The 13,423-nt window shown below is 46.7% G+C and overlaps 1 protein-coding gene across 6 annotated transcripts in view; it reads right to left on the minus strand.

Moving 5' to 3' along the window:
- Positions 1-13,423, minus strand: part of LOC119524866 (protein HIRA) — a 90,840-nt gene that overhangs the window by 8,101 nt on the left and 69,316 nt on the right. For all 6 annotated transcript variants that reach the window (XM_037823518.1, XM_037823519.1, XM_037823520.1 and 3 more), the window contains 2 exons: positions 12,950-13,113; positions 11,266-11,354 (listed from right to left, as the gene is read on the minus strand). In XM_037823518.1, the coding sequence (XP_037679446.1) occupies positions 11,266-11,354; positions 12,950-13,113 (253 nt within the window). The remainder of the gene's footprint in view (positions 1-11,265; positions 11,355-12,949; positions 13,114-13,423) is intronic.

The following is a 13,423-nucleotide window of genomic DNA, read 5'->3' on the forward strand; positions in this document are numbered from 1 at the left end:
AAAAGGACAGATGAACACCAAGGAATGCCAGTAAAGGGACAGAAATCTTCAAAAGGAACCAGAAATGAAGATTACAGTAACAGAAATAAAAAATACCCTAGAGCGGTTCCAACAGCAGATTGGAGCTTACGGAAGAAAAATCAGTGAACCTGAAGATAAGAGAACTGAACTCTTTCAGTGTGAGGAGCAGAAGGAAAAAGGAATGACGACAGGGAGCAGAGCCCGAGAGACCCGTGGGACACCAGCAGGTGTTACAATGTATGCACTGTGGGGATCCCAGGAGGAGAGACAGAAAGGAGCAGGAGGAGGATGCCAAGAAACAATAGCGGACTCTTCCCAAATCTAATGAAAACCATGAATATACATATCCAGGACGCCCAAATAATTTAACTAAGTTTAAACCCAAATGACACACCCCAAGACATATAATAAGCAAACAGTGGGACGACAAAGGTTAAGAGAGAATTATGGGAGCTAAAACAGAGAAATAATGCATCCCATACAAGGGGGCCTCAGTAAGATTAAGTGCCAATAACTCATCAAAAACCATGGAAGAAATAAGGGAGCAGGATGACATATTTAAAGTGCTAAAAGGAAAAAACTGCCAGCGGAGAATTCTGTATTTGGCAGAACTGCCATTCAAAAAATGAGGGAGGCCTTTGCTCATAAAGTTGACATGAACGACTTAGGGTGGTCACTGCCTAGACATCCCCGAAGATCGGGAAAGTGATTAAATTAGAGCAAGGGGTAGAACAGACAAGATGGAATTTAACAAGGGATCATGAATTCTGAATCTCTATATAATTTTCTTTTTCCTAGTTGCTAGGATATTTGAATAGCTAGAAGGAAAGAACTGAAATGGTGCAACTGTGACCCATAGCATCCTCTGAAATTTATTCTATAGCTACTTGTTAAATTGGAATTTGAAAGTTATCACCTTTTTTTATATATTTGTTATATTTCACAATAAGGAAATAACGGAAATTATGGTGCTGTAACTTGTAATATATTTTTTTTTTTGGAAATTTCCTATATAACTACTTGTTAAATCATACTTTGAAAGATATTACCTTTTTGTATACATGTTATATTTCATAATAAGAAAATAACTGAAACTGCGGAACTGTAACCTGTAACATTCTTTGCAATTTGCTCTCTAACTGCTTGTTAAATTGCACCTGGAAAGTTATCAGTTGTATGTATATATGTTATATTCTACAATAAAAAATATGATTAAAAAAATGAGGGAGAGTTGACATCATCCACACGGCCCGTAAACAGCTACTGAAAACTCCTCTCCAGAGATTCAATGAAAAAAAGAGACAATTCTGAATTGTCTGAAACTCTGAAGGAGGATATTGACTGGAGAAAACCCTGCAGATGCTGAACTGAAGAAAGAGAAGAAATACCACGCAGGAGCCTTCCGTCCCAGACCAGTTGGTCCTCTCCCCCCTCCTCCCCGTCTCCCTGTGGAGAAGGCATGGAATCTGCAGACAGGACCCCTCCCAACAGGAACACAGATGACAAAATCTCTCACAGCAGTGAGACATACCCCCACTGTTTGAAGACCTGGGGATGGGAGCACATTTCAAGGCCCAGGTCAGTGAGGGACAGAGACTGCGTTTCCAGCCCTGGGTCTGGAAGCCCCCCCCCACCCTTGAGGGAAGCAGCAGCCAGCGGCCGTTCCCTTGCCTTGGGGATGGCTGGAGTGCGGGGTCAGCTGAGGGAGTCCTCTGCCCAGGTGAAGTCCCACATCGAGACAGATTTTGGTCGCCAATGTGAGACCATAGGAATCCCGCAGTTTCAGCACACCTGTGTAGACAAAGCCTGTGCTTGGAGGCAAAGCAGCCTCTGAGGATGATTAAGTTACCAAACAGCACCATGCAATGGATGGTCTGGAAGGTGCAAGGGAAACAGCCCTGCTGGAAGCCAGCAGATTTGTATTACCACACACAATGAACTTGCTGGGGTGCCCAGTGCCTACCTCCCATCCCTGTGGCAGCCACAGTGGGGGCCTGATTTTGGAGGGAAGACTGAGGGGCAGGGCCAGTCTGAAAACTGGCCAGGGAGAGAACCAAAGAAATATAGAGATCAAAGACAACCAACAAGAAAATCCTAGGCAAAAGAGAAAATGACCTCCAGAATAAACTAATCAAGAAAACCAGATGCCTAGACAGCAAAGAATCGTGAGCCACATCAGAAAATGGGAAGATATGGTAAAGTCAAAGGAAGAAACTAACACCGCAACTGAGATTCAAGAGTTGAAACAACTAATTAAAGATGATCAAACACATTTTCTAAATCAAATGAACGAGTTGAAAGAAAATGTGACAAAAGAGATGAAGGATATAAAGAAGACACTGGGAGATCATAAGGAAGAACTTGTAAGCTTCAAAAAACCAATGGCATTATTAAAAAAAAAGGGGGTTGATGACAAAACCTCGTGGGCAGTATACTGAGTGAAATAAGCCAGACACATAACGACAGTGATTGCAGGGTCTCAGTGATGGGAACTAATTATAATATGTAAACTCATAGACATGAAATATAAGGTACCAAGATATAGGACGAGGCTTAACAATGGGGAGTGGTTGCTTAGTATGAGCAGAATGTTCAATTAGGATGAACTTAAATGTTTGGAAGTGAACAGGGGTGTCGGTAGCAAGATGTGAGAATAACTAACAGCACCGAATGGTGTGTGAATGAGGTGGAAAGGGGAAGCTCAGAGTCATACATGTCACCAGAAGGAAAGTTGGAGGTCAAAAGATGGGAATGTATAAAACTGAATCCTATGGTGGGCAATGTCCATGATCAACTGTACAAATACTAGAAATGGCTTCTATGAACCAGAACAAATGTATGACAATACAATTAGAAGTTAATAATAGAGGGGCATATAGGGAAGAAATATATACCTATTACAAACTATATACTACAGTTAGTAGTATTTCAACATTTTTTCATAAACAGTAACAAATGTACTATATCAATACTATGAGTCAACAATTGAGGGGGGTTGGTTAGGGATAGGGGAGGATTCGAGTTTCCTTTTCTTTTTTTCTTTTTTCATCTTTCACTTTATTTCTTGTCTGGAGTAATGAAAAGTTTTTAAAAATTGAACAAAAATTAAGTGTGGTGATGGACGCACAGCTGTATGAGGGTACCCAGGGGCAAGTGATTGTACACTTTGGATCTTTGGATAATTGTATGGTATCTGAACAATCTCAATAAAAATGAAAACAAAACAAAACAAAGCAAACAAACAAACAAAAAACAAACAAAAATGGATAAGTAAAATGTCTCGTGCTTGCTTCTATAAATATTTAGGGTTGTCAAATGAGTGCATATATGTATGTATTTAATTTTTGGGTAACCCCAAATGTTTTTGAACCAAAATGAAAGAATCACAATATATTCTTCAGTTGACTTGCACGATAGATCTGTATTGAATAAAAGATTTTCTAAGACTCAAAACAAACAAACAAACAAAAAAAACCAATGGCAGAACTTATGGGGATGAAAGGCACCATAGAAGAGATGCAAAACACAATGGAGACATACAGCAGCAGACTTGGAGAGGCAGAAGAAAGGATTACTGAAGTAGAGGACAGGGCATCTGAAATCCAACACACAAGAACAGATAGGGAAAAGAATGGAAAAATATGAGCAGGGCTCAGGGAACTGAATGACAACATGAAGCACAATAATATACCTGTCATGGGTGTCCCAGAAGGAGAAGGGAAAAGGGACAGAAAGAATAATAGAGGAAATAATCAATAAAATCTTCCAACTTTTATGGAAGACATAAAATTACAGATCCAAGAAGCATAGCGTACCCCAAATAGAATTGATCCAAACAGACCTACTCCAAGATACTTAATAGTCAAATTTTAAAAAGTGAAAGACAAAGAAAATCCTAAAAACATACAAGGGAAGCTTGATAAGACTAAGTACGGATTTTGCAGCAGAAACCATGGAGGTGAGAGGGCAGTGGTGTGATACATTCAAGAAACTGAAAGAGAAAAACTGCCAACCAAGAATCCTATATCCAGTAAAACTGTCCTTCAAAATTGAGGAAGAGTTTTAAATATTTACAGATAAACAGACACTGAGAGTCTGTGAACAGGAGACCTCCTCTATAAGAAATACTAAAGGGAGTGCTATAGACAGGAAAAGACAGGAGAGAGAGGTTTGGAGAAGAGTGTGGAAATGAAGATATCAGGAGACAGAAAGAAGGTAGAGATTGGGCATTTGATGTTGAAGGAGTGTAGAATGTTCTAGAGGATTGACTGTGTAGATCTAGAAATGGATAGCACAATACTGTGTGATGGTAGCACAATATTGTAAGTACACTGGAAAACGATGACTGTGAATACAGTTGAAAGAGGAAAGTTAGGGATATGTACCACACCAGAAGGCAAGATAGAAGAGAAAGACTGGGACTGTATAACTTAGTGAAACCTACAGTGGTCAGTGAGTGTGATTAAATGTACAAATATAAGAATGTTTTTACAACAGGGAGTGGCAAGAAGGAATGAAGTTGGCAGGTATCCAACTAGCTGAATGGACCTTGAGGACAGTAGGTTGAGTGAAATAAGCCAGAAATGAAAAGACAAACATAACGCCTCACTAATAGGGACTAACAATAATGTGCAAAGTTGGAGAACTGAATCTGGGAGCATAGGTTATAAGGGGAAGGCTTACAGCAGTCACATTTATTCATGAGTTGTAACAGTTATTTCTAAATTTTGAGATTCTGAACTGTTGCATGTGATGTGGTCAGTCCCTGGAGCTTTGGGTGTCTGTGTGGGACCTGGGACTCAGAACCAGAGTTCGGCAGCTGAGACTGTCGGCATCGCCCTGAGTCAACTGTTAAAGAGGCTGAAAAGGAGATCAGACCTCAACTGGAGATATGAACGAAATGGACTTGGTTTAGATTGCGGTAGATCAGACTAAAGGGTAGAGGATGATATTAAGTGTGTTTCAAAACTTCAGCTTCTGTGTGGGATCAAAAGAAAAGATGTTTATTTCATGCAAAATCTTTATTTTCTGTAGCACACTATGTAATTTTACTTGTATGGTCCACAATTACAGGGAACCCTGACTAGGGAGTGAGGCCTTGTTGCTTTGTACAGGTTAGCGTGAAGCCCTGATACAGCCCAGAGTAATTTGGGTAGAGAATAAAAAGCATTTGCAAAGCCCCCTTGAGGGACGGGGGGGAAATGTGGAAACATTAAATTTCCCCACCTGGGGACCTCCTGATATTCTTACAAGCATTCTGGACTACCAGTTTAGTAGGCTGAGCCCTCGATCTTGGGGCTGGCCCTTGTGAAGCTTGTTACTACAAAGGAGAGGCCAAGCCTACTTATAATTGTGCCTAAGTCTCCCCTGAGTGCCTCTTTGTTGCTCAGATGTGGCCTCTCTCTCTAAGCCCACTCGGCAGGTAAACTCATTGCCCTCCCCCCTACGTGGGACCTGACTCCCAGGGGTGTAAACCTCCCTGGCAATGTGGGATATGACTGGACCCGGCGTCATGGAATTGAGAAAGCCTTCTGGACCAAAAGGGAGAAGAGAATTGAAACAAAATAAAGTTTCAGTGGCTAAGGGATTTCAAATGGAGTTGAGAGATCATTCTGGAGATAACTCTTATGTATTATATAGATAACCCTTTTAAGTTTTTAGTGTATTAGAAAGATTAGAAGGGCATATCTGAAACTGTTGCTGCAATCCCGTATCCTTGATTCTTGAAGATGATCATATAACTCTACAGCTTATATGGTGTGACTGTGTGATTGTGAAAATCTTGTGGCTCACACTCCCTTTACCCAGTTTATGGACAGATGAGTAGAAAAATGGGGACCAAAAGTAAATGAATAATATGGAGGAGGAGGGTATGGGACGTTTTGCGTGTTCTTTTTACTTTCATTTTTATTCTCATTTTTATTATTTGGAGTAATGAAAAAGTTCAAAAATTGACTGTGGTGATGAATGAACAACTGTATGATGATAGTGTGAACAACTGTACACTTTGGGTGACTGTATGGTATGTGAACATATTTTCAATAAAAAAAATAAATAAAAAAAAATTGAAGGACCCCTCACCCCTGAGAACCTCTTTTGTTGCTCAGATGTGGCCTCTCTCTCTTTAAGCCAACTCTGCAGGTAAACTCACTGCCCTCCCACCTACATGGGACGTGACTCCCAGGGGTGTAAGTTGTCCTGGCAATGTGGGACTGACAATTGCCTTCTTGACCAAAAGGGGGAAAAATGAAACAAAATAAGGTTTCAGTGGCTAAAAGACTTCAAACAGAGTTCAGAGGTCATTCTGGAGGTTACTCTCATGTAAGCTTCAGCCAGACATTGCAAATTGCCACAGTATGTCAAGCTCCAACCAACAGCATTCCTGAAAACTCTAAAGAATATCCTGGGCTCTACATAAGACTCCATACATGTTTTACTTTGTAAGTTTATTTTTTCAGAAACTTAAGGTCTGTTCCTATGCCAGATAAGCCCTAAAACCCAGAGGTACCAGTATCTCCAAGAGCATCAAACCATTCCATTCCTCTACCCCATGATGTTGATGCCCTTTTCAGCATGAAGGAGTTAAAATGGTCATTGCCCAGACATCCCTGAAGACTGAGAGAATAAGCAAATGAGAGGGAGGAGGTGTAGCAGAAGTTAGGGTTTAACAAAGGATTATCACTACTGAATCATTATATAAATATTTCTTTTTAGTTCTTAGTGTATTGGAATAGCCAGAAGGAAATACCTGAAATTGCTGAACTGAAACACAATAGCCTTGATCTTTGGTGATGATTGTATAACTACAGCTTTTATCTTGTGACTGTGTGATTGTAAAAACCTTATGACTAACACCCCCTTTATCCAGTGTACAGTTAGATGAGTAATAAAGACATGCAAGGGAAAAAAAAAGGGTAGAATATCGGGTACCTAGAGTTAGAAGCTAGAGAAGGGGGGAGCGGTTACTGATTGTGTACAGAATTGTTAACAAGGTTGAACGTAAATGTTTGGGAATGGATGGAGGTGACGATAGCTCATTTGTGGGATTATAAGAAATAAACATATTGTAGGTGAATTTGATTGAAAGTGGTTGTTTAAAGTCGCATGTAAACAAGTTCTTGCATGAACCACTACAAATGTAAAAAAAAAATAATAGAGGGGTACGTGGGAAAAAGCATAGATATTGCAAACTATGGACTATAGTAATATTTTAATATTCTTTCATCAACATTAACAATTATACCACACCAATGCTATGGGACAACAACAGGTGGTGGATAAGAGGTATGGGAGGATTTGGGTCTTATTTTTTATTCTTATCTCTGTTCTGGAGTAATGAAAATGTTCTAAAATTGATCATAGGATGTATGCACAACTATGTGATGATATTGTGAGTCACTGATTATAATTTGGATGGTCTGTGTGGTATGTGAATATATCTCAATTAAAATTGAAAAAAAAATTAGGGAGAGATTTAGACATTCCCAGACAAACAAGAGCTGAGGGAGTTCATCACCAGTAAACCCACCCAACAAGAGATGCTAAAGGGCATTGTTCCGTTGCATGAAGAAATAAAGATCTCTAGTACTGGTAAAACATGAGTAAATATAAATGCCAGTACTACTGTATTTTGGTTTGTAACACCACATTTTACTTCCTACAGGATCTAAAATGCAAATGCATAAAATGTAATGAAACATCAATGGTTCTGGACTCATAATGTGTAAGCAAGTAATTTGTGCCAAGAACTACATAAAGGAATACGGTTTGTGTGTGCTATCGAAGTTAAACTGGTATCGAAGCAAATGAGATTGTTAAAGATTTAGGACAAGTTTAAGCCCCATGGTAAGCACTAAGAAAATACTGGGGAAATATGCACAGAAGGAGATGAGAAGGGATTCTAAGGGTTCACCACAAAAGGTCAACTAAATACAAGAAAAAGCAGTATTACAAAAGTTGAGGGACAAAAAAGACCTAAGACTTAAAACAAAAACAAAAACAAAACCCAAGGATAAAATGGCAGTGCTAAGTCTGACATGATCAATAGTTAATTTAAATGTAAACGGGTTAAACTCTCCAGGAAACAGGGAAGGCATCAGCAGAATGGATAACAAAGCATGACCTAACCATTCCCCATTTACAAGAGGCTCACCTTAATATCAAAGACACAAGCAGGCCTGTCTCCTCGCAGACCTGCCTCCCAGTACTTCCCAGGGTGCAGAAGGCGGCTCGTGGGTTCTCCTCCAGGAGCTGAGGACAGCAGCCACATTGTGCTGCCCGGGGCAGGGGCTGCTGGCTGTGGGACAGACGGAGATCCAGTGCAGAGTCGGAGGCAGGAGGAAAGGGTTTCCCAGGAAGAGCAGACATTCGTAGGGGATTCCTGTAGCCATGCACCTGCCCAGGAAGGACTGGGAGGCCCCGTGCTTTGGCCTCGAGCCATTTTCCAAACTCATTGTATGGAAAGCTCAGAAGAGCACTCACACAGGACTGCCTTCCAAGACAGGGAAAGGTGTTTCTTTTTACTTTCCTTTTGTTTTTTTGTTACCTCCTGACATCCAAGGCAAGCTCTTTCTTGACACTTGCCAGACACAACCTTAAGCAACAGACGCCTCACGGCAGGGTGTCGGTACAAGAGCCTGGTTGAGATAAAGCGCGAGTCTCTCATCGGAAACCATGGAGGTGAGAAAGCTGCGGGATGGCTTAAATGAGGCTGCGAGTAAGACATTCCCAGATAAACAAAAGCTGAGGGCATTCATCACCACCAGACCAGCCTGACAAGACGTGCTACAGAGAGCTCTGCAGGTTGAAAGGAAAGAAAATAACAGTCTTGATCTGTTTTCTATTTTGTTTCTTTTCAACCTGAAGAAATAGGTTCCGGTGAGGGTAATGACATGGGTAAATATAAATACCAGTACTATTACTATGTTTCGGTTTGTAACTCCACTTTTTATTCCTCCATGGTCTAAAAGGCAAATGTCCTGAGAAATCACTGGTTTGGGACTCACAAGTGTATAAACATGCAATTTGTGATAAGAACTGCACAAAGGTGGGGGGACGGAGGGGTTTAGGAACATATTTGTGTGTATACTGAAGTTAAGTTGATATCAAAGCAAACGAGATTGTCCCAGATTTAGGGTGTTAAATTTAAGCCCCATGGTAACCACAAAAAAAATATCAGAGAATACGCAAGCTCAGAGAGACGGAACGTAGAGCACAGGCTGCCAGGGTGGGGGCACCGGGGAGTTAATGCACTACAGGTGAGGGCTCCTGTCGGGGGAGAGGGGAAAGTTCTAGTAATGGAAGGTGGTGAGGGCACCGCAGTATCCTGAGTGTGATCAACCCCACTGAAGGGGGTGCTTGGGAGGGGATGGGATGGGGACGTTTATGCAGAAAATATGTTCCCACAATTTTAATAAAAAAAGAAGAAAGAGCAACTGAAGAGACAATAACAATTAAAAGCAATATGTGATCCTGGACAGGATGTAACAAGGGAGGAGAAAAGGCTCCAAAAGACATTTCTGGGACATAAGGAAACACTGGAGTCTAGACTGCAAGCTTTCCAAGAATGTTAAACTTCTCTCATCACTGCACTTCACGTGGTTCTGCAAGTGAACAGCTTTGTTCTTAGGAAACGTGCATGGCAGTATGAAGCGTTCAGAGAGCGTGATGTGTGCAGCCTACACTCAAGTGTTCAGAAAACGGACGGATAAATAGAACGACAGGAGGCAGACGCATGGAAAGGATGAGGCGGCAACTATGGCGAAATGTTAATGCTGGTGGATCTGGGTGGACAGTATTTTTCTAACTGTCCTGTAAGTTTGAAAGCTTTTAAAAATAAAAAGTTAAAAAAAAAACCAAAAACAAAACTTAGGTTACTATGCTCAAGGAGATGAAAGACTAGACTGAAAATTTTGGCAGAGAACTGAAACTGTAAAGAAATGACACAACAGATTTAAAAAAAGAGTTTATCACACCCCTCAGATGCTGAGGAAAATGCAAGGGAAGATGTAATCAAAGAAGAGAACTAAAGATTACTGGTCTCTGGTTCCACAGAATGAATGAATGACAGAGACTCAGAGCTCGGTGAAACTTTCAAACACCAGGAGAGAATCCCAAAGTGCCTACAGTTCAAGGAAACAAAAGTGGAATGAAAGCACCAGGACGAGCTACAGGCTAAGGCCTTCCGAGCCCGGGGAGGCTGGTGCCACAGCTCTCTGACGTCGGCGCCCAGCCCCGGCCTCCGCACGTGCTGTCCCCACTGCCGGCCCTTCTCCTCCCGACTGCGCTCGGCCCGCCGGGTCACCCAGTCTAAAGGCGCACCCTGCCAGGAGCCCGTACCCCTGCCCTCGCTCCCTCCGCAGCACCCGTCGCCAGCACCACCCTCTGCTCTTCTCCCCAGGACGCCGACCACGTGGGAGGGACTCGGCCAGCCTGGCTCCCTGCTGCTGCCCTGGCCCGGCCGGCACTGGACGTGGTGCTCCGTCGGCACTCACAGCACGAGCAGACAAAGCAGCAGGGCCAGCTCCCGGACCCCGTCCCTCGCCAGCCTGCCCCTTGCCCACCTCATGCTGTGGCACTCACATCTGGGCATCCGTGGGGGCCAAAACCACCTGGAGGGGTCCCCGTCGGGAGCCTCTTCTCCTCACTCCCCCATGTCCAGCCATCACCATGGCCTTGAATCCGTCATCTGTCCCCTCTCCCAAGCCACCCTGATGGGTTTCGTACCCGGGGCCACGCCAGCCCCCTCCACTGGGCCCCACTGCTGAGGCCGAAGCCCCAGTTCTCGCAAGGCCCTGCACCCTCTGGCCTCTTGTGTTCCAGCTGCAGAGGCTCCCAACCCTCCTGGCAGCTGCTCTCCTCCCTCACTCTCCCCCTAGGCCTTCATCCTCGTCTTCCCTGACCACGCTCTCCCACTCTCGTCTTGCCACCCCACCCCTTTCCTTCTCAGCACCCGTCCATGAATAAAAGGATCTCGCTGACTTGTGAAAGCCTCCTCCCTACACACAGGTGGGGACACCTTCTGTCTCCACGACTGAACCCCAGCCCCGAGTGCAGGTGGGCATCCTCAGCCCTGGCTCCCCCGGGACACGGAGTTCTGCTGCCCCATCGTCTCCTGACACTAGGACCCGAGGCAGAATGCAGGAGGCCTGACGGGAAAGTTCCAGAGCACGGGGCCTATTTTGTGACTCTGCACCTTCACTTTCTGAGAGAGAATTCCGTGGCAAGAAAGATACAAGCACCTACCACTACCGTGGACTCCCACTGGCTCCCAGTGGAGTAGTGGACCGGGCCCAGTAAGTCTTTGCATATTTCTCGTAGTCGGTATTCAAACCCTAATCACAGAAAAACAGAACAGAAAACAAAACAGAAAACAGCAATGCATTACAAAAAGAAATAAAAAATCAAGAGTGTGCTAAGTTGTCACACGTATCAAACTGGAATGCACAAACTTATTTAGTCGCCTGCCACGAGCAGGTCGCCTTGTGCATGTTTCCCCGTCCGGGCCCCGAGAACTAAACTGCTGACCCTCCGTCACCCCGGCCCTGACAGGCTCTGCTGGGCCCTGAGCAGTGCGGCGTGGGGAGCCGCGGGGACTGCCGAAGGAGGGGAGCAGGCTGCTCGGATCTGTCTGAGAGAAGGCATCCTGGCGGCTGGGGTGGAGGGTGAGCAGCAGGCTCAGGAGGCCCGGGCCTGGCGGGGTGCGGGACGGTGAGGGTCCGGCCTGGACCGAGGAGGCAGTAGCCGAGGGGAGGTGGGCAGAGCAGGCAGGGGCCTGTCGGTCCCGGGGTCTGGGAGCGCTGGAGGCAGAACCTGGTGGGAGATCCGTCGGTTCTCAGGGGTGGGGGCCGGGCCGCTGGTCACCCACAGGGGAGGCTGGAGAAGAGGGACGAGGCCAGGAGCCTAGGGGTTTCGGAAGCACACGGGGTATCAGTGCCCGATTCCTAGAAGAAACGGGCAGGAGGAGGAGGAGCTGCACACAGAACTGGAGCAGATGCAGATGGAGACAGCAACGGGCAGCAGGAGGAGGGTCCCGCTGGGGTTGGGGGCGCCCAGGGGAGGAAGGAGCTGGTGCAGGGCATCAGGCTGGAGCAGACCACAGAGAGGGGTTCTCAGGGGATGTGACGCAGGGCCCCAGGACAGCTGCTGTGGCTGAGAAGATGTGGCTACCACAGTGCCGGGGGAAAGGGGACCCCCACTCGTTCCTGGGGCTGCTCTGGGGAGGAGAGCAGGGCACTCGGCTTTAGCAATCTACGAACAGATTTCTAACCCGGGGCAGAAGGCCACGTGAACCGGGGAGCTGGGGAACTGCATTTATAGGGTTTGGCCTGTGTTTGTCTTTTCTGTCTCTTACTTCTCTCCCCCAAAGCATAAATGAAAGGCACAGGTTGATGAGCAAAGCCAGGCAGGAAGCCGGGGGAGGTCGAAGTCGGGGCATGGCTGGGCGTGGGGGCTGGGAGAGCGCCAGGAGGGCCAGAACCCCCCACCCCAAGGCCCCGCAGGCCAAGCCTGCATGGGAGGAGCTGGCAGTTGCTGCCCAGAGGAGGGCGAGGCTGCTAGAGGCCATGCCGGAGGGTGCTCCCCGCTCTTCCGACACACCTTGCTTCCCGCTGGCCCACGGGGGAAGATGGGGTGCCGGGGAGGGTGCAGGTGCTCGCGAGCCTTGGCAGGAGAGCCCGGGTTGGAGGCCCGACAAGGAAGGGGGTGCAGCCGCACGGGGGCGGCCAGACACCCTCCCCTGGGTGATGGGTAACTGACCACCGGCCGCCAGTGCCAGGGGCTGGGGTCAGGGCACCTGGCGGCTGGAGCCGCCTGTGGGGACCCTGAAGTTCAATCAGCAAACGCACCCACATGGCTAGGGTCCCGGAGCCTGTGCGGGGCTGGATGTCAGGGCTGGCTCCCGGGGGGACAGGGCAGCTGCGGGCCTCACCTTCGCTCACCAGGTACCGTGCATAGACGAGGAGCCAGTGGCGGTACTCGTGGCTGGACTGCAGGCTGAGAGCGGCTGCAACCTGGCTCTCCAGGTAGGCCAGGGTGGCCTCCTGCTGCGCCACGTGAGGCAGGGAGAAGAGCCGGGCGGCCTGCCTCCCGGAGCTGCAGAGACCGGGGCCCAGGTGAGTGCAGCCCCCCCCACCAGGCTCTGCTGAAGATGCACAGACTCACCGGCCACCCGGGGCCCCCGAGACGGGGTGGCAGCTCGGCTCCCTCTGAGACACCAGCTGCTGAGGCTCCCTCTGCCCGAGCCCCTCCCCTTGCCTGGCCAAGGCCCCTGAGGTGACAGACTGTGCCCCCAAGATGTGATCCTACGTGGCCCACTACCCTGGGCACCCCGGCCTGGTCTGCTGTCCTTAGCAGTGGCTGGGCCCGGGATGGGCAATGGGACGCTGGGCACCTCCCAGGGCAG

Source organism: Choloepus didactylus, assembly GCF_015220235.1.
Source record: "Choloepus didactylus isolate mChoDid1 chromosome 23 unlocalized genomic scaffold, mChoDid1.pri SUPER_23_unloc1, whole genome shotgun sequence".
In the NCBI taxonomy this organism is placed as follows: domain Eukaryota; kingdom Metazoa; phylum Chordata; class Mammalia; order Pilosa; family Megalonychidae; genus Choloepus; species Choloepus didactylus.